A 21,225-nucleotide genomic window follows, 5' to 3' on the forward strand; every position below is an offset into this window, starting at 1 on the left:
TAACAAAAAACACTACACAATATCGTGATAAATTCCCCCCCCCCCCCAAAAAAAACTACATCTAAAGTAATCAAAAATCGTACCAGGTTATTTTTTGTGAAATATATTTCTTAGAAAAAATGCATTTCATTCTTAATAAATATAAAAAAGCAAATACATGAGTATATTTACTTTTTCAAATAAAACATTTTTGAATGTTAATTATTTAAAAACAAATGAACTAAATCCCACTAAGGCCCATTTGTCTTCACCATACAAAGCATTAGCAACCTCTACTACACACATTTATGGTACATGGGGTATGTGGGGGTTAAGAGGCGTGGGGTAGGAGGGGGTTAAAAGACATGGCGGAAGAGGAGGCTGAGAATCATGGGTTTAAGTCATAGAGGAGAGGAAGGGTTTAAGAGGCATAGGAGAGAGGAGGAAGGGGCTACGAGGGAGCAGGTGAGATTAAGAAACAGGAGAATGCCTTGAAGCTTCACCAGGAGAAATTCATGGCGCTTCCAGACCCGTCCCCATGCTCCTTTCTCTCTGCCAGACTGGCCCCTCCACCTTCTTCATAACCCACCCGCACATCTTTTTACCGATCCCACTCATCTCTTCTCTACCCAACCCACCACCTCATTTATTCCAAATCAATGACCCTCCTCTCTCTTCCAGACCCGCCACTACTCGCTCTTGGCTCTGCCCCTCCTCTCCTAGACCCTCCCCCACTCCTTTTTATCCCTCTACCAGACCTGCCCCATTTTTTGTATCCCAGGCCCGCCCCCATTTCTCTCTCTGGCAGACCTGCCTGCTAGACCCAACCCCACTCAGCTGTCTGCAGCCAGAAGATAGGAATGACAAGGTAAAGAAAAAATGGTAAGTATCGAGTTACCAGCCATCTTTATTACCACAGTATTACTATCCTACTAGAATATTACCCAATTGTACTCTGACTAAGCAAATGGTTTCTCTTTTTTTATGAATATTCCGGTGTTTGAGAAGATATTCCTTTCAATGGGATGATTTCCCACTCTGCACATGTGAATGCTTTTTCCCCTGCATGAAACCTCTTGTGTCGGAGGAGTCTGGTCATCCATGAAAATCTTTTCCCACACTCACTCTGTACATGTGAAAGCTTTCTCCACTGTATGAAGTTTCAGGTGATTAAGGAGATTTTTCTTACTACTGAATTGTTTCCCACACTCTGTACATACAAAAGGTTTCTCCCCTGTGTGAATCCTCTCGTGTATGAGGAGGTCGTTCTTCTGTGAAGAGCTTTTCCCACACACTGTACATGTGAATGGTTTCTCCCCTGTATGAATCCTGTGGTGTATGAGGAGGTCGCTCTTCTGTGAAAATCCTTTCCCACACTCTGTACATGTGAAAGGTTTCTCCCCTGTATGAATCCTCTGGTGTCTGATGAAGATGCGGTTATCACTGAATTGTTTCCCACACTCTGTACATGTGAATGGTTTCTCACCTGTATGAATCCTGTAGTGTATGAGGAGGTCGCTCTTATGTGAAAAGCTTTTCCCACACTCTGTACATGTGAATGGTTTCTCGCCTGTATGAATCCTGTGGTGTGTGAGGAGGCGACACATTTTAAAAAAGCCTTTCCCACACTCTGTACATGTAAAAGCTTTTTCCCCTGTGTGAATCTTCTCGTGATTGAGGAGATTGTTCTTACTACTGAATTTTTTCCCATACTCTGTACATACCAAAGTTTTCTCCCCTGTGTGACTCCTCTCGTGTGTGAGGAGACTGTTCTTCTGTGAAAACCTTTTCCCACACACTGTGCATGTGAAAGGTTTCTCCCCTGTGTGAATCCTATAGTGTATGAGGAGGTTGTTCTTCTGTGAATAGCTTTTCCCACACACTGTACATGTGAAAGGTTTCTCCCCTGTATGAATCCTGTGGTGTATGAGGAGGTCGCTCTTCTGTGAAAAGCCTTTCCCACACTCTGTACATGTGAAAGGTTTCTCCCCTGTATGAATCCTCTGGTGTTGGAGGTAGGCGCTCTTATCACTGAATTGTTTCCCACACACTGTACATGTGAAAGGTTTCTCCCCTGTGTGAATCCTGTAGTGTATGAGGAGGTTGTTCTTCTGTGAATAGCTTTTCCCACACACTGTACATGTGAAAGGTTTCTCCCCTGTATGAATCCTGTGGTGTATGAGGAGGTCGCTCTTCTGTGAAAAGCCTTTCCCACACTCTGTACATGTGAAAGGTTTCTCCCCTGTATGAATCCTCTGGTGTTTGTGGAAGGCGCTCTTATCACTGAATTGTTTCCCACACACTGTACACGAGAAAGGTTTCTCGCCTGTATGAATCCTGTAGTGTGTGAGGAGGCAGCTTTTATGTGAAAAGCTTTTCCCACACTCTGTACATGTGAAACCTTTCTGCCCTGTATGTATATTCTGGTGTGAAAGGAGTTTCCCCTTCAAACTGAACTGTTTCCCACACTCAGTACAACTAAAAGGTTTCTCAGCTGTGTGAATTTTCTGGTGTGAAAGGAGTTTCCTCTTCAGTAAAAAACGTTTGCCACAGTCTGTACAGCTAAAGGGTTGCTCTCTCATGTGGACACAAAGGTGTGTGAGTAGGTTCGTATCCTGCGAAAAAAATTCCCCACACTCAAAACAGAAAGAAAGCTGAGCACTGCGGCTTCTTCTTGAATCACTCTCATATATTTTGCTTGACCCATACTTCGAGTCAGTCTCTGCTGTGTACTGAACAAAGTCTGTAAATTCACCATCATGCGGCATTGGTTCCTTGTACGTGTCCAACATATGACAAGAATCATTGCTTTTTGGCACTTCTGGGCTGTGAGGACTCAGCCAGCTTCCGGAGATATCAGACTTCCTGTTCTGTTCCTCATTCAGACAGTTCTCTAACAGAAGTAAACAAAAAAGACAGAACTCAAATATTTTCAATCTGTAAATTAAATTACTAAAAGCAAAATTACTAATAAAAAATCCTCTGCAGAATTAACTTTATCACTACTTAATTATCACAATATTCACAAAGCAGCGACTTATGATTGGGAAGAAGCAGGTCAATGCACTTAAACAAGACGATTGATCAACAATAAAAAACGTGCGTTTATCATAAAGAGAGTGGTGGACTTTTACATGAAATTTTACAAGAACATACAAAACAAAAGGCATGATCCAGTAGTGGACAAATGAGAAGAAACGACCAATGAAGTACAGTGTGTGTCCTTCCAGAAGTGACAAAAATCCATTAAGAATGGGATGTTTCCCGGGAAAATGGAATTATAATTGAAATCTTGAAAGAAGCTGGGGAAGACATAGAGAAAATCCTCGTACAACTCTTTATATGCTGCTTGAAGAACAGGAAAATTCCAGACAAAGAAAACCTCAAGAACACTATCCGTCTACTTGTAATAATTTGTTATGGAGATACTCGCTAATCCCCTGCCTATCACACTGGACTTTGCCCAGCCTGGATAACAAGCCGGATTTCATACTGGATACAATACAATGGGCCACATACAAGTCATACAAGTAATAAATACGATCCACCACTCCGCTTAGGATTGATCCAAACTGATCATGCGATTTACTGTACAGTACTACGAAAAATAATTTGATTCAGTCTACACCTCAGTGGTTTACAATACATTAAGACCGTGCTGAAGAAGCATACATTGACATTATAAAGAACATTTACGAGAATGCCACATTAGCCATTAGATTATATGAAGATATAATCAAAATAAGGAACAGCGAGGGAGTGCGACACAGACCCATTATGTCACCAAAGCTTTCCGAAGCAGCACAAAGAATTGTTAAGGACATTCAATTGGGGAAAAAAAGGAATCAAAATCAATGGTGAATATTTAAGTCACCTACCCATTGCTGATTATATTGTTATTTAAGCAACAGCAACACTTCACCCTCTATAACAGTGGAAAAATAGTCAAGGAAAGCAGGTTTGAGATTTTGGAAGAAGAGGTGTAGAATATGAGCAGGATACAGAGGAGAAGTCTTCACAAATGGAATCCACCATGTTGAAATGGTCAGCAAATTCCTGTGGTAAAATGGAGGATCAAAAGCAGCTAACAGATGTTGGTCTGAGTAGATCGTTAAATATAGAGAGGCAGCGTGGGTTAGACTTGCAAGTGTTTATTAGTGAAGAAAGGTAATTTTGTTTTGGGTGAGAGTGGCAGAGAATAAGTGGGGCATGTACAGCATGAGAGGAAGATATGGCAGAATTGTAGTTCCCTGGGGAGAACTATGTCAGGGGTCCGTAGAAGAGAGAAGAGGTGGAGAGCAAAGTGGAGTCGAGAGCCGTTAGTTTAATGACATGCCAGTTTCTGCAGCACTGAGGGGTAAAAGGAGGTGAAGAAAAGGAGAATTGAGAGCGTAAATAAGGAGGTGATGTCAGAGAGCGGAAAACACAGAACTTAGAGACAAACTTCTGAATTAACCTCACATTTAGGGTCTAAGAGCACAGGCAGAACACACTGGTGAAACAGTGGAAAAATAGTTTTTTTCAAATGAGTTTTATCCCAAACATTGATGGTCAGAGACCCACAACTCTGCATTTCCAACCTTTATACTCGTTTGAGAGAGAGACATTTTGCTCCATGTGGCTTGTTCCAGAACACCGAGAAGGCCTGGGGACTTCCTATGAGGGGCAATTAACCCTGAATATTTCGCAAAGGTGACCTTACTACGTTTAACTAGATAACTTTGGTCTACACAAAAGGATGTTACTCACCATCGACAGTAAATGTAACTATTTCTCTCTTTATTGTGGTCAGATGTTCCTCAGTGTTCCCCTCTTCTTTCTCTGACTTAATCTCTAACCTCTCCGGTACAACCACTGGGAAACCTGGCAATAAGAAAAGGAAAATCCATCATGTAAAGCTGGGAGTGGGGGCTCTTCATGTGATATCACTATACAGAAATACGTTATCCCTGGAGAAGTAATTAATTGTACTTGATTATTAAGCCTGAGTGAGTGTTTTTGCCCCTGAGGGCTGAAAACATGTTGGAGTTCTTAGTGCTACCAATGTTAAAGAAAAAGGTCCCAGTTTTTTAGCACTCCATCCCTTAATCTTATGTAAAGACTGTATTTGTGTGTTTTGAGCAAATGAATAAGTAACTTTTATTATAATATATATTATATACTGTTAACGGATGCCTTGAGAAAGCTTAACGACTTATGCGAAATGTACGTCGGCGAGTTCAGACGTCTTCTGATGACGAAGTTAGGGGGAGCGACTTCTAATATGCTGGATCGGTACACCATGCTCTCTGACTAGCGACTACACGCTTACATGCGTCATATACATTTTTAAACCTTCATTTTTAAACTAATAGTATAAGGGAGAGCGTGCATATATCTATGGTGCATTAACACCTTGACTCTGATATCTTACGATCAGCCAGTCTGGGACACACTGCAATAGTATATCTGGAGACCTGACATAACGGAGTGAGCTACCTCATAAATATTCTCCATACGTTGATACATTTGGGATCATTGTATCCACTACCAAGGGGAGCTCTTGAAGCAGTGGGTAAATAGATACATAGGATCAGACCATCTGCTATCACAATTACTAGAAGATACCTAATACTGTGAACAGATCAGCATCCCCTATGGCAGGGGTGCATGAACCTTTTGCCCTGCGCCCCCCCTGCCTGCTCTCCCCCAGTGCTCGCGCCCCCTTACCTTGTCTAGAGCGTCAAATGACGCCGCAGGGTCATGTGAAGTCGCATGACCCCGCGGCGTCAAATTGCCATGGTGACGCATGACCCGAAGCCGTCTGAGTCAAGGTAAGAGAATTCAAAGAGGCCTCGCGCGGTCCCCTGGCGTTTAATTTAAATGCTTGGGGGCAGCGTGCAGGGCCTATGTAAGCGCTGTGCCCCCCCCCCCACAAAAAAAATCTCACGCTCCCCAGTTTGCGCCCCCCAGCCCCATGGAATCCCATTACGATAATATACTAGTTATATCCATAGATACGCTCTTGAATTGGACTCTCTATGCCCCAGAATACCTCATGAATATGTGATCAATCACGGACTGCCGTCCGACTTCATTTTAAACATGTACGTTTGTCACTTTTGTGAGTTCCTTATTGCCTTTTATTCAATATATTATCATAAAAGTTACTTATTAATTTGCTCAAAACACACAAATACAGTCTTTACATAAGATCACTATTAAGGGATTGAGTGCTAAACAACTGGGATCCTTTTCTTCTTGCCATATCTAACTATCCCAGGTAGCACCTCCCAAAACGTTGAAATATTGAAACTAACAGGCAGAGCGAGGGGATCATATCCATTTCCTACCAATGTAAAACCTCAATAATAATAATCATAATAATAATATTCTCAATATAACCTTAGACAAATCATGGCTGTTTGTTTTCAGTAGAACATGTAGCTTATAATATTATCCATGCTTTAATGTTATTTTCCCATATATTCCAGACATTTCAGTAATTTTTTAAACCAATTGAATAGAGACGAGTACTTACCACCGACAGGAAATGAATCTATTTCACTCTTTATTGGGGGCCGATGTTCCTCTTCTTTCTCAGACTTAATCTCAAACGTCTCTGGTACATCCCTTGGGTAACCTGGCAATAAAGGCCGAAACTGTATCTTCTGATACCATAAAGTAATGTGTTACTAGCCCTTCTGGCAGACAGTGACTGGAGTGGAAGATATATTATAGCTCACCTGCTTGTGGCACTATAAGAACACAAGATTAAGTTATTTGGGTGTTTGACTCACATAATCGCACAATAATCTGGATAGTCCCTCCTTGCAGATTTCAAAGCCACCAAAATATAATTAGAAGTAGCAACAATATACTTAAGTGCGTAGTTTTCTATATTTATTATTATTGTTTGTATGTAAAGCGCTAACATACAGTATTCCACAGTGCCGTACAGAGTGACATCAATTACATAAACAGAATGACATACAAGTAAAGACAAAACAGATACAGAAGGTAATGAGGGCTCCGATCCTGAGAGCTTACACTCTATAGGTAATGAGGGCCCTGTAAATATGTCCTGCAGAGGATAAGAAGAAGATCGGGCAGAATTGTAGTTCAAGACAAGGTTGGCCGTGTCATTAGAGGAGAAGCAAAGTGGAGATCAGAGCCGTTAGCATGATAAAAGGTCTCATATTCCCTAATGGTAACCTTACTACTTGTAACTAGAGAACCTTGGTCTACACCAGGGGTGCCCAAACTTCTGTTGCTGCGCCACCCTGCATCCATCCCCCCGGAGCTCGTGCCCCCCTTACCTGTGGGGTTATGTGACCATGGCAACGGGCATCAACGTGGGGTCATGTAACGTCACATGACCCGCGGCGTCAATGCATCATCTGATGCCGACTGAACCTCGGTAAATTCAGTTGCAGAGGTCTCAAGTGATCCCCCGGCATTTCATTTAAATGCCTTGGGGAAGAACGCAGGGCCTCTGTAACCACCCGCCCACCCCCCAAGAAAATCATGTTCCCCCCCAGGGGCGTGCCCCCCAGTTTGCGCACCCCATGTCTTATGGGACTCGCTATTGACCGCAAATGTTACTATTTCTCTCTTTATTGTGGTCAGATGTTCCTCAGTGTTTACCTCTGACTTAATCTCTAAACTCTCCGGTACAACCACTGGGAAACCTGGCAATAAGAAAAGGAAAATCCATCATGTAAAGCTGGGAGTGGGTGCTCTTCACGTGATTTCACCTCCTCTGATATTGGTATAATATAATACCTCTTGTAAAGAAATGTATTACTAGCCCTTCTGGCAGAAAATGACTTAAAGAGATTGATATATCTTACCTACTGCTGGATCGATAAGAAAATGAATATTCATTCGTTTGGGTGTTTGATTCGCATAACTGCAAAACAATCAGATTACAAAGCCACCAAATATCTGGTTGGTCAAAACTGAAAAAGGGGACTGTTTACTGCACTCGAAACCAAAAAACTCACCGATATTTCCATTTCTTTAATCCTCCACGGCAGCTGTAACTAATGGGATATAGCTCCTCCTTTTAGCTGGGGTAGGACAAAGGAAGGGAATTAGTCTGCCATGGAGGATTTGAAGAAATGGAAATATCGGCGCGTATATTTCCCGTTTTCTTCTACATCCTCCATGGCGGCCATAACTACTGGGAAGTACCAAAGCAATTAGCTTGCTAGGGTGGGTCCATGGTTAAAATAATTACAGCTTGTAAAAACTTCCTCCCATATCTCGCATTGGCCGATGCCGGGAGATCTACTCTGTAATGTTTGAGAAGGTTTGCAACGATGACTATGTTGCTGGAATACAAATCTATTGTGTGGGGGCCTGAGGCTTTTCTACCCAAGAAGTTGCCATAGCTGTAGCTGAATGAGCTTCAATCATTGGAGGTGGAACTTTGTCCACAGAATGTTAAGCCTTGCTAATGGCGGCTGTGATCCATCTTGAGATGCCTGCGGCAGAGGCCACTTTCCTAGAGCCCAGGCAAAGTACAAACAGTCTTAGAGTTTTTCTGGACATATAATGTCAAAGCTCTAACCACATCTAAGTTATGTAATCGCTTCTCCTGTTCGTTTGAAGGAAGAGGGCAAAAGGAAGGAACCACAATATCCCATGTCATCGTGAATTCGGATACCACTTTAGTCCGGAAGTGAGGAACCGCCCGTATCCCAATTTTGTCTTGATGAATTTGGAAGTTTGGTTCTTTGCATAAGGCTTGCAATTCCCCAACTCTGCGTGCTATAGTAATTGTGGTCAAGAACACTGCTTTGAGTGTGAGTGTTTTAATATAGACCGCTAATTCAAAGGTTTTAGATGTGAATGCTTCTAAGATCAGATTGAGATCCCACGTGGGCATGGGAGGTTTTATCCGTGGCTTGCTTTGATGAATCTGACGACTTTCGTACTGAGATCAATTTGTTTATTGAGAATGGTACCAAAAGCCGAAACTTGTATCTTTAATGAGGCAGGCCTGAGCCATTTTTTTTACTTCCAAGTTGTAGAAACTGAAGGAAGTGAGGAATTGTTGCTCGGAGTGGAGTAATGTCCTTGTGATAACACTAGTAAAAGAATATCTTCCATATTCTGCAGTATATGACTGAGGTGACAGTTTTTCTGGAGTCAAGTAAGGCAGGGGGGCGCAAACTTTTTTCCCTGCGCCCCCCTGCCGGCGGTCCCCTCTCTTCCGCGCCCCCCCTAACCACCAATGACCCGCCCTCCGGCGTCATGACATCACGTTGCCATAGCAACGTGACGTCACATGACCTCGCGGCGTCATTTTGACGCCGCGTTGCCATGGCGACGCAAGAAGGAAGCCGCCGGAGTCACGGGTAAGTATGGTTTACAGAGGCCCTGCAGCTCCCCTGGCACTTAATTTAAGTGCCTTCGGGAAGTGCGCGGGGCCTCTGTAAACCCCGCGCCCCCCACCGGCAGTCTCGCGCCCCCCCTGGGGGTCGCGCCCCACAGTTTGCGCACCGCTGAAGTAAGGTATCAATTACTTGGTCTGAGTAGTCCAATGCTCACAGATGTCTCCTCTCAACCTCCATGCCATCAACTCAAGGAATTCAGGATTGGATGAAGTATCAGCCCTTGCGTCAGCAGGGTCAGAAGTAGACGGAGTCTCCATGGGGTGTCTATGGAAAGGTTCACCAGGTCAGCGAACTATGCCCATCTTGGCAAGTGAGGTGCTAATCAGTGTAGAATCTGCCTCGTCTCTCTTTATTTTGGCTATTACCATCGGGAGTAATGGAGTGGGAGGAAACACGTATATGAGAGGGAATGTCCATATAACTGACATGGTGTCCCAAACAGTGGCTTTGAAATATTGCCATCTGGAGCGGAATTGACATTTTTTTGTTCTGGAAACCATCAGTCTATAGATGGGTGGCTTCATCGCTGTACTATGTCCATTAATATTTGTGGATTTCCTGCTAGTACAGTTTGTCTGCTCAAGAAATTTGCCTTTATATTTTGGTCTCTTGAAATTTAAGTTGCTGAGAGATGGGGAACTTCCTGTTCTGCCCATCTTAGAACCTTTGAGACCGCTCTGAGGGCTTGTACACGGTGTGCACCCTTGTCAGTTGATGTAAGCCACTGCTGTGACATTGTCCGACAAAACTCTGCATGGAAGGTTCCTAAGGACTTAACTAATTTTTTCATTGCATGGAATACTGTGCCTATTTCTAGGATGTTGATAGGTAAATTGGTCTCTTTCGATGACCATCGCCCTTGGGTCGATATGTTTTTGCCGAAGGTCACACATCCTGTTACACTGGTGTCGGTGGCAAGTATATTCCATGCATGTGGAATCGTAGACTTTACTTTGCGGAGATTCTTTGGTTTGAGCCACCAATGAAGACGTTGAATTGTGGATGCGAACAGTAAAATTCTGTCTTGGTGTTGGAAACTTGATCCTGTGGGTTGAATAAAGTTGACCTGTAGCCATCTGATATGGAATCTGGCCCATGAAACTCAGAGTTCAGAAGGCCTACAAGGCGCATAAAATGCAGTCGAGTTGGACATGTAATTACTAACAATAAAAAAATCTAAAGTTTATTTGATATCTAAAAATATATATATTTGTGATTTTAACATCAAACATATCATCTTAGTTGATTGTTAAAAGAACAAAGAATGTTGAAAAAATAAAAACAAACCTTCTTAATTTTTGGTTATATGGACAATATTAGAATATTGACAACTGCTTATTATAAAGACACAAATATGAATTTCTTTGATATACAATCATTAATTTTAAGATTCACTTGTAGAAATAATTTGAAGAAGATACCCAAATATTACATGTGGACCTAAATACAGTGAAGTAACTAGATTGTATAATCACAAATATATATCTTTTTTTTTTTTTTTTTTTTTTTTTTAAGACATTATCATCAAATAAACTTCTGATTTTTTTTATTGTTAGTAATTACATGTATGGTTATGGTTTGCACAGATCAATTGGTGATTATTATGTATGTTGTACCATTTCCTATGTACAAACTTCTACAGTATATGCAAGAATGACTCCCACCAGGGGTGCCACCACTGTGCTGGGGACCTATCTCTCTGGAACACAGGAAGTGGAACTCTTGGTCTTGGACTCCTATATAGTGTACCATACTTCAGAGGGCCAGCACTCTTTGACAAAGTGCACGTTTGCACGAAACGTGTTCGAGGTCCCTTTGCTGTTTCTCATTTTTAGCATGTTGCTTATGACTGATTAAATACTTTTTCAATTCGAGCGATCCAACCTCCATCTTTTTTTAGTCAGTGCACTGCTTCACTCATCCCCCACAAGATCATTTCCAGGCCCTGTAGCGAGTGTCGGCAGCGGTTTGGTGGTGGCCAAACATCCTAGACCGTAGTCAGGATCCCAGGGGCCGTTCATGTTTGCTCAGTTTGCTAGATCAGCGTCTTGTGCAAAGAGTTTTGCTGCATCATATGGCAGATTGCAAAGGGTTACCTTTTACATACCTGAATGAACCTGCTTCCACGCTTTACCGGCGTCCCACGAGACCGGACGTGATGTCATCTGCATCGCACACGCGACCGGAAGTGGCACCCTCGGTCCTTCAGGGTGTGGAAACAGGCTTTACGGTCCTCCCAGAGACTAAAAGGGACGACATTGACCATCCAAGGAGCCCAAAAAGTGTATTCCATGGTAAAACTGAAAGTACCACGTGCCGAGCCGCCCTTTCCCCATGGGACACCGTAACCACCGTGGGAGCTGCAGGAGAGGTAATCCTGCACCCCCAGACCCCATGCGGAGTAACCAGACTCCAATTTTAACATTGGACACATAACTGAGGGTGAAGAAAAAAAATCCCTGGTAGTGAGGGGGTCCTTCACTCATGGATTCGCATAAGATCGGCCAACGTCGGGAGAACAGGCAGCCTGCCCCAATGCAATAAGGTAATCCGTCTTTCTAAAATTGTAAAGAGAATTAAAATGCAGAGATTAGTGGAAAATTGCGAGAAGGATGAACACATCCTTCCCCCAGTTAGGTAGGGAAAAAATAACTGGCCAGGGGGCGAGTTAACACATCTCCTTTATACCAATCGTCAGAACAACCCCAGCTAAGAGGAGACATTAGTTATGGCTGCCGTGGAGGATGTAGAAGAAATATATACAAAGTAACCCAAGAGGGGTCGGAAAAGATTCCCCAAAGTTGCACTCAGCCAAAGAAATGGTAACATCTAATATGTCAGACTAATAGCCTTCAAATGATATTGTATTAGTTGGTGTCAATACGCCTGGGCTATATATCAGAGAAGTATTTGATATGACTGAGAACCAGAGTATGGTCATAGCACAGTGTCTACAATCATCAAAATAATACACTTTTATTTAAGCAAAAGAGCTCACTGTGAGAAACATACGTATACAAACGTATACACTGTGTCAAGTGTTAAAATCCCCAAAGGTGGGATACAAATGCAAATGGAAACAATGTAAATGTGTAATTGTTATGTTGCAATATCATCCGTGAATTGATATCACAGTTGTCTTGGTCTTTGCCCTCCGACCCACAGCTACAGACTAAGCTCTGTGTTACTCGGCGCTTTGGATAGGAGCTGCGCAAGTTCATTTTGGAGGCTCCTTATATGCTGAACTGAATCAAAATGTTATGTTGTTAAAGCCTACATTTATTTTCCAAAAGCAGTCTCGTGTTTTCACCTCTCCACACATCTCCTATAGTTATTATAAGCTATACGCAATCTAAATGGACCCTGGGCTCATGGTAGATAAGGTAGAATACAGACAGTGGTAGAAGTAGAGAGAAAATTCCCTATTAAGAACCAACATTGCCTCCTAGATACTGGGATTGTTAATACAGTGACATTGTGATGATGTGCTCGGGTATAGATATTTCATTTTGACCATTTGTTTGACTTGCGATAGCTTCAATTACATAAAGACAATCCACTTCTCTTACCACCAAAATATCTACTCACTTAATAAGCGTGGATCCATGCTGGCAGTGGGCAGTGCTGCTCTGGAGGTGCTGGCAGTGGGCAGTGCTGCTCTGGAGGTGCTGGCAGTGGGCAGTGCTGCTCTGGAGGTGCTGGCAGGGGGTAGTACTGCTCTGGAGGTGCTGGCAGTGGGCAGGGCTGCTCTGGAGGTGCTGGGAGTGGGCAGTGCTGCTCGGTGGGGCAGTGCTGCTCTGGAGGTGCTGGCAGTGGGCAGTGCTGCTCTGGAGGTGCTGGCAGTGGGCAGTGCTGCTCTGGAGGTGCTGGCAGTGGGCAGTGCTGCTCTGGAGGTGCTGGCAGGGGGCAGTGCTGCTCTGGAGGTGCTAGCAGTGGGCAGTGCTGCTCTGGAGGTGCTGGCAGTGGGCAGTGCTGCTCTGGAGGTGCTGAGATAGGAGGTTCCTTGATTTATATATTTGTTGGATGCCAGGTAATCCTGTAAATATATATTTAAAAAAACAAAAACGTAATTAGTATGATCTGATTTATTGGACAAATATACAACATTTAGTATAAGCTTTCAAACCTCAGATTAACACAAAACACCCCAAAGGAGTAAGAGAAGACAGAGGCATCAAAACTAACATGGTCCCTCCTCAAACCACTGTGCGCTTCACAAAAAGTTGGAGTAAAGATCAGATTTCATATCCTGATTTACTTTTAACATACGAAGATGGAGTTTTGCATAGTGATCTGTACAGGAAGCCTACTGACAGAAATTGTACTTTACACGCATCTAGCTTTCACCCAAAGCGCTTGAAGCATATGTTAAGATTCTCCCAAAAGATCAGGGCAACGTGCATTGTAGATGGGCAACCTAAATTAGATCAAACTTTGAAAGAAATTGAGTAGAGAAGCGCCATTTGGGCGCGAAACATGTTGGAGGTCATCACGCAGCGACGCAGGATCGTGACGACGATACCAGGAAGTTGCTGTTCCCAATTCCAAGAGGACTCCATCATACACTGGCGACACACTTTATTCGAGCTCGGCTAGTCCCACGAATTCGGGTATACCCGGGTGTATTGAGGTTTGTGACTGTTTTCTGCCCGAGTGCATTGGGTTATTTTCAAAGCAGGGATTGAAGCATTTTATTCCCACTGGCTGCAATACTGCACAGTATATATATATACTGCATTACAATTCATGAATTTATGCCATCTGGTAGACACGCGAAGCATAGCAGCCTATTAAATCCTAATCATTATCATTTAACAGATCAGCCACCCGTCAGCCAGGCATGAACCCAGGCTGGGAAGGCAAACACAACGGGGCTTGTCAGAGGTGAGGAGCGGCGCATTCCAGGTATCTGCCAGGTACATACTGGGTATTTGCTCGAATAAAGTGTGTCGGTGCAGTATACCTCCTAAGATAAGCTTGCTTTTTCCATCCTATGCAGCTAAGGTTGTGTGTTACTGTTTAGCCTTATCATCTGTGCTACAGAGCAGTTTTTGTCTTGTCCATATCTGCCTTCCTTTTTCTTTTGGAGTGACAGACAGTGGGGAGGTTATTTGGTGTGTCTGTGTGGGGTTTTACCCCAGTGTTGATGGGTGCTTTTGAGAAGAGGAATTACTGATCTTGTGAACCTTCCCCTTTCTCTATTTTTATGTGTCATATGTTTTTGTGTCATTATTAAATTATTTTGCATTATCACTAATTTTGCTTTTTTCCTTTATATTCCCTCCTGCGCCCTTTTTTTTGTTTTATATCTTCCATTCACACTGGCACCTGTCCTACCATGAGGGTCCATCTTCAGAGAAGGACGTGACGGTCTAATCCTGTGCTAAAGATACCTTTTTAAGAACTGACTCGCACATGGCCGTGTGAGAGTTTATACTATATATATGATAATGTGTATATATATTTATATCTGTTATTCCAGTGTTGGTGTCACGGTCCACTGGGGCATGTAGTGCTGTGTAGTGTATTTACCTCTGCACATCCCTACACTAGTGCTTGCAGATTGCATGTTTCACCAGAGCTATTTGAGCTGTTTTGGGTTGTTATAAGTCTTTACTAATAAGTGTTGTGTCTTTGTTTTTTATATCACACTAGCTGATATACCCGGCGTTGCCCAGGATAGAATGTTCCCGCTCCACCTCTCTCCGCTCACCCCCTATCTCCGTTCCCCTCTCTCTGCTCCCCCCCCCTCTCTCTCCCCGTTGCCCGCTCTTCCCCCCCCTTCCCCTTTTTGGCCCCAGTGACAGCAATCTGGACACCCCCCCTCCTGCACATGAATGCAGCCCTCCCGCGTTCACAGCTGGGGTCCCCCCCTTCACAGCTCCAGCCCCGCCCCCCCTTCACATTGGTGATATCCCCCCCTTGACAGGATCTGTGCCCCCATCTGTTAACAGTATGGTCCGTCCCCCCATTCACAGCTGTTTCACCCCCATTCATAGCTCCTGCCCCCCCCTTCACATGTCCAATTCCCCCCCACTTCAGAGTTCAGTGAGTGGGTGGGTGAGTGGGTTAGAGAGTGGGTGGGGGTAGTGTCTTGAGTGACATTTAGTGACTGGGTGGGTGATCTCAACCCTCTGCATGTTTCCCCCCCCCCTCTGTCCCCCATACCTGATGCGCCGGCGGAGGCAGCGGAGGGGAGTCAGCGGTGCGGGTGTGAGGTGGCGGTGATGCGGGGCTCCGGCGGCGGCCTGGGTGTGAGGCAGGCGGGTGGAGGGGAGGCAGCGGAGCGGGTGGACGCATGCACCGGCGGAGGCTGCGGAGGGGAGGCAGCGGTGCGGGTGTGAGGCGGCCGGCTGGAGGGGAGGCGACGGGATGGCAGTGATGCGGGGGTCCGGCGGTATGAAGCTAGGAATGTATACACGAATCACAAATATCATATAGAGTCATTTATAACATGTAATACTAATTTTGTGATCTATTTGCTCAGATGTGCCTGTGGGAGTGGTTACATTGGTAGGACCATTCGTACATTAAGAATTAGAATAGGTGAACATATTAGAACCATTAAAAAACATGACGATAGATTCCCTGTAGCTCGCCACTTTACTAATTGCCCCCACGGTTCATTGAGCACATTTACATACAGTGCTCTTGAACATATACAGACTAACATCAGGGGGGGAGATAGAGAAGCCCTCCTAAATTGTAGAGATGCATTGGATTTATGCCCTTGGGACATTAGCTCCCAGGGGCATGAACCAAGATTGGGATTTAACGCACTTCTTCAAGTAAATCTAATTTATATATTGCAATGTTTATTTAGATATTTAATTATCATTAGATTGTTATTTATTATTCATATTGAAATTATTGTATCTATATTAATATTTCTTATTATCATTGCTTAATATTGTTTTGGTATTGTTATTACTATTTTTTGCCTCACTATATTGCCTAATTTCTATTATGCTGCATTTTTTGAATAGACTAGTCATCATTAGACTTCTCAAGCATACACTTTGTGTGAATAATTAATTTATTAATTTTTTATATACATGAGTTTTATTTATACATAGAATTTGAGAATTTAGATGCACTGGCTATCATATATCAAGTGTAGCCATTTATTCTATCACATTCATGTCCTTTTCCTCTATAGGAAACCAAATTCGCTAGTTTATACTATGTTGTTCGTTATTTATGCTACTGTGTTCATTTTATGGGTCTTTGTGTATCGATTTTTTTCTGTTAGTGTTGTAGACCTACTCCCATTGTATCTTTAGTATTTCCCCCGTCCACACAGGACGAACCTTCCATTAGGGATAGCCGATTGGAAGAGAGCTCCACCAATAGGATTGCTCCATATGATATTCGCGCTAAATTCACACTATGACGTCGGTGTTTGGAGGCGGGGGATTTCCTATAAGACAGGGAGCTTGATCAGATGCGGATGTACTCTTTGAGAGAGGGCGTTTGCCTGAAACGCGTTAGAGTGTGTTTTCGCCGTTACTATGTTGTCCATTAAATAATTTTTAACTCATGAGTATTGGTTGCTGGCCCCGTTTTTTCAGCTGTGCACCGTTTTCTATCTCTGGATTGTTTTCCCTGCTATGACTGATCGGCGTGATGCACGCAAGGACAAGAAGCTGCTGTATGTGAGTACTGTGTCTCCCCCTTACAACAGGAGGAGTTGTTGACCGGTACAGTGCTATTCATTGAGAGCTTTTGTCTGGTGGAGTACTACATTTATGTGATACACTTATATGAAGAATTGTCTCCACCTTATGGACGATTACAGCTATCTCTAATCATATTGCATTATATATACAGCACTGGTTCCAGTACTTCACTAACTCATTATTTGGCTTCTTTCACACATTCGTGTGTGCAACTTTAATATTTATACCTGTATATGTATCCATCACCCTGAGCACTGCTACTTGGAACTCTGTTTCTAAACTATTTATCTGAAGCTAAGAACCCGCTGCACGCGTCCACACGGCCGTCTGCAGATAACTTTTTGTTAGCGCGGGGGAACATGTCCAAAACGGGTCGGAGGGCGGGGCCACGTGTACCTCGGTGTATCCAACTCTGAGTGTCCCTTGGAAGCAGTCTCTTCTCCATGTATACAGCGTGTCACCCCTGTATAACGTGACCTCTCTCTCTGGGCACAGGAGAAGCTGTCCCTTGGCTTGCTCCGTCACCAGACACAGAGTGAACGCGGTGCTGCGGCCTCCTTGCTGTATGCAGGGGTTCCGTCTCCCCACCCCCGTTGTGTGAGCGGTATAGCCGCGAGTGAGGCCTCTCTCTCTCCTTCTGGGCCTCCCGGTGCTGCCACCTCTCCACACTCGCAGCCCCGGGGGCCTCGGTGACAGCGCGCCGGGGAGGTGCAGGGTCAGGCAGGGAGGTGATGTGTGGTGGTGCCCCTGTCTGCCGGTGAGTACTGCCACGGTGTCTCTCTCTGTTTGGGGTTTGCGGTGGCCCCCCCCTCCTCTTACGGAGCCGCAGGGGCAGCCTGCAAAATGGGCACGGGGGGGGAAGAAGAGGAGAGCTAACGGCTGCCATACAGACTTACCTCCCTCCCATAGCTCCAGACAGCTCCCCTCTTGTGTGGTGTAAGTAGGTTAGAGCACACCGGCCAATGAGAGCCGTGGGGGGTGAAACACCAGCCAATGAGAGCCGTGGGAGGGCGGGCGGACCGACAGACCAATCAAATTGTCTACAGGGACGCACAAACAACACTTTCAGTTTCATATATATATAAAGATTTGCGCTCCCCTATTCCTTTCCCTATACCATTCGAGGACCGTGGAACGAGCCTCTCCGGGTTGAGCTGCAGCATTCATTATTGGGCCGGTATTGATTTTCATTTTCGGCCTTATTACGTGCGTTTGGTTAACCTAACACGCAATATATTATTGTTAGTCACATTGGCGCGCCCTAGAAGTTTCCTAATATTCCTGAGATATGATGTCGCCAGATAATTAGGTCTTCTGTCAGCACACATGGATTTCATCAGTAATGATTAAACAGAGAGCATTGTGGGTTTGTGGGTGTTATATAATGCACTTCATGTGACGGTGTTATTATGCCACTTAGATTTCACTTGGTAAAGACCATTACGGTCGAAACGTTGTGTATGGTTCAAGAAATTAGGTTTATTACTTCAAATCCTTTTGTGCCCTGTGTTCCTTCAGTTACTACATGCATCGGATTAGATACAGGCCATCGTTCATACACTTGAGCACCGGTAATTGTATCTATTATTATACTACGGTACTTGATTTTTGGTGTGCAGCATCCATCTTCATTTGTACTGTCCTCATGCAGCATTGACCCTATTCCCTCCCTTATCCTTAAACCTCTCGCTTGTACCCTGGTTCCCATTCTGACTCAGATCTTAACTCATCTCTTTGCTCTGGCACTTTTCCTCGCTCTGTAAGCAGCATTAGCCTGACCTATTCCCAAGAATAACACCCTTGGATCCCTTTGTTGGTGAACCTCACGGCTCTGGTTCAGGTCCCCTTCTCTCTATATTCGCTCTCACTGGGCGACCTTACTCCAGTTAGAGTCCAGTCAGAAATCTCAGTGTGATTAATGTCTGCCTGGGTTACCCTTTGTTACATCGAGCTTAATACGGCCAAGACTGAGCTACTCACACTCCCTTCTCCATCGCAGTCATTTATACCAATATCCTTCCAATCTCACAAGTAAGCTGTCTAGGGGTTACATTCGTCTCCTTCTTACACCCCTCATATAAACATGGTTACTAAATCTTGCCGTTTCTTCCTTAATATTGTAAAGTTACACCCTCTATCTGTCCCACGACTAATATAACAATAATGCATTATACATTCTGTTGTATGGATTATGGCCACATCCTTCTATCCCGCCCCCATAACTCACAGCTCTCTCTCTTACGATCCATTCGAAATGCTGCTGCTCGGATCTGGACACGTATCTGCTTCTGACCTCTTGCAATTTCTCTGATGTTTTCCTATTAAATCGCTGTATAAACTAAAAAATGTTCATTCCGTCCTTTTTATGTTCTAAACTCCATTACATCTCCATATATCCCAACTCAGATCTCGTTACTGACCTCAAACTCTCTGAACCATTTAACTCTGCAGCCCTCTCCTGTCCCCTAATTACAGCGGTGTGCAAACTGGGGGCGCGAGTGGTTGCAGAGGTCCTGTGCTCGTCCCCAAGGCATTTAAATTAAATGTCGGGGGACCACGCGAGGCCTCTGCAACCTCTACTTACCGGGATTCAGCCAGGTCAGAAAGCGTGACCATGGGGTCATGTGACGTCACGGTTGCCTTGGTAACGTGACGGCAAATGACGCTGCGGGTCACGTGACGTCACACGACCCGCGGCCTCAAGGTAAGGAGGTGGAGCGCACAACGGAGGAGAGCAGGAAGGGGGGGGGGGGCGGCGCAGCAAAAAGAAAATTGGGCACCCCTTCCGTAATCCCTCCGTATGGGAGTCTGTCTCACCCCATATTCTGTGAAACACCTTCACTAGCGGTTTTCAAAGCCTAGATGGAAATTCAACTAATTAAAGCAGATCATTAAATTACTGCACTTACACTACTGACTCAAGATGCACTTTTTATAATGCACTTTTACTCCGCCTGTGTCTGTAGGTTTCCCAATATACCACTTAGATTGTAAGCTCTCCGGGACTTGCTGCTCTTATCCCCACTGTTTGTACGTTATTTGCGCTGTATTGTAATGTAGCACAGACACAGAAACCTTAGTCCCCGCACCATTACATGTAAGTGTTTTATTATTCAAGATCAGAGGTAAAATAATATAACAATTATATGGCATAGGAACACTTATACAATATGTACGCTGCATACATCACCGCTGATTGCAAGTGAGAAAAATAACTGAGCTCAGTCACTGGGAAAATATTCTCCAAGTCACAACCAAGTGGCCACAAATAATTACTGTCCCACCTGGGAGCAGAATATAAAGGTGCGTCAGTATTGTATCCTACCCAAGATAACCAGGGTGCAGTCCCCCTGTTATTTGTCTAACCCAGAGGATATATTTGTAATACACAATAGGCTTGGGTTCCCCCTATGTATAAATTAAAATCTCCAGTGGTTAATCCACCAAAACCCCTAACTATCTATTTAGATATTAAGATCAGGGATAGATCCCTGTGACTCACAACTCATGGGCACTCTTGAACCTGCAGTTGTCCTCTGGATGCAGGCTGGATACCAGCTGGACCTGTGGTCCTTCTGTGGTTGCAGAGTGGGTAGCAGCTGGACCTGCAGTTCTCCTCTGTGGGTGCTGGATGGGTAGAGAAGCTGGGACCTGTGGTTCTCCTCTGTGGGTGCAGGTCTGGGTGCTGGGTATATAAGCTGGGACCTGTGGTTCTCCGGTGTGGGTGCAGGTCTGGGTGCTGGGTAGATGTTGGACCTGTGGTTCTCCTCTGTGGGTGCAGGTCTGGGTGCTGGGGAGATGTTCAGATGATGTCTGAGCTGTAACTTAACCTCCTACAGGACAGGGCAGAGAGGTGTACCTCACACAGATAGCTGCATGCAAGTTATAGGGGAATCCTGATTGGGATGGGTCCCAGCAATAAGCACAGTGAGCTATGGAAGGGCTCTGTACTGGCAGTAATCTCCTCCCACCGGGTGAGGCCAGTGCAGGAATAGCTCCCCCTGTTACAGACAGGGCAGCACAGTAAGTGACTTCTCATTGCTGCATCACTCACAGATCCTCTGCATTTCTCACAGGACTGTCTGTGTGCAGAACTCATTTCCTCCCATCGCTGCCTACTACATCCGGGTCACAGCCCTGTGCTCTACTGCGCATGCTCACACGCAGGGGCTCATGGGAGTTGT

At 44.5% G+C, this 21,225-nt stretch overlaps 2 protein-coding genes across 7 annotated transcripts in view; one reads left to right on the top strand and one right to left on the bottom strand.

The window, feature by feature from the left end:
• The window catches only part of LOC142488002 (uncharacterized), a 376,604-nt gene that overhangs the window by 181,562 nt on the left and 173,817 nt on the right, over positions 1-21,225 (top strand). The window lies entirely within an intron of this gene.
• LOC142487999 (uncharacterized) lies at positions 869-21,150 on the bottom strand. Of its 5 annotated transcripts, none has more exons than XM_075588299.1 (7): positions 20,798-21,150; positions 20,544-20,692; positions 15,531-15,767; positions 12,951-13,398; positions 6,500-6,601; positions 4,729-4,842; positions 869-2,872 (listed from the first exon to the last, which is right to left on the bottom strand). In XM_075588299.1, the coding sequence occupies exons 3-7, from the start codon at positions 15,660-15,662 to the stop codon at positions 1,101-1,103; spliced, it is 2,568 nt and encodes an 855-aa protein (XP_075444414.1). In that variant the 5' UTR covers positions 15,663-15,767; positions 20,544-20,692; positions 20,798-21,150; the 3' UTR covers positions 869-1,100. The 5 variants fall into 5 exon arrangements, with proteins under 5 accessions (XP_075444414.1, XP_075444413.1, XP_075444415.1 ...); XM_075588298.1 differs by having other exon boundaries at positions 20,544-20,746; XM_075588300.1 differs by lacking the exons at positions 15,531-15,767; positions 20,544-20,692; positions 20,798-21,150 and adding an exon at positions 11,470-11,920 and having other exon boundaries at positions 12,951-13,030.

This window comes from Ascaphus truei, chromosome 2 (assembly GCF_040206685.1).
Source record: "Ascaphus truei isolate aAscTru1 chromosome 2, aAscTru1.hap1, whole genome shotgun sequence".
Lineage (NCBI taxonomy): Eukaryota > Metazoa > Chordata > Amphibia > Anura > Ascaphidae > Ascaphus > Ascaphus truei.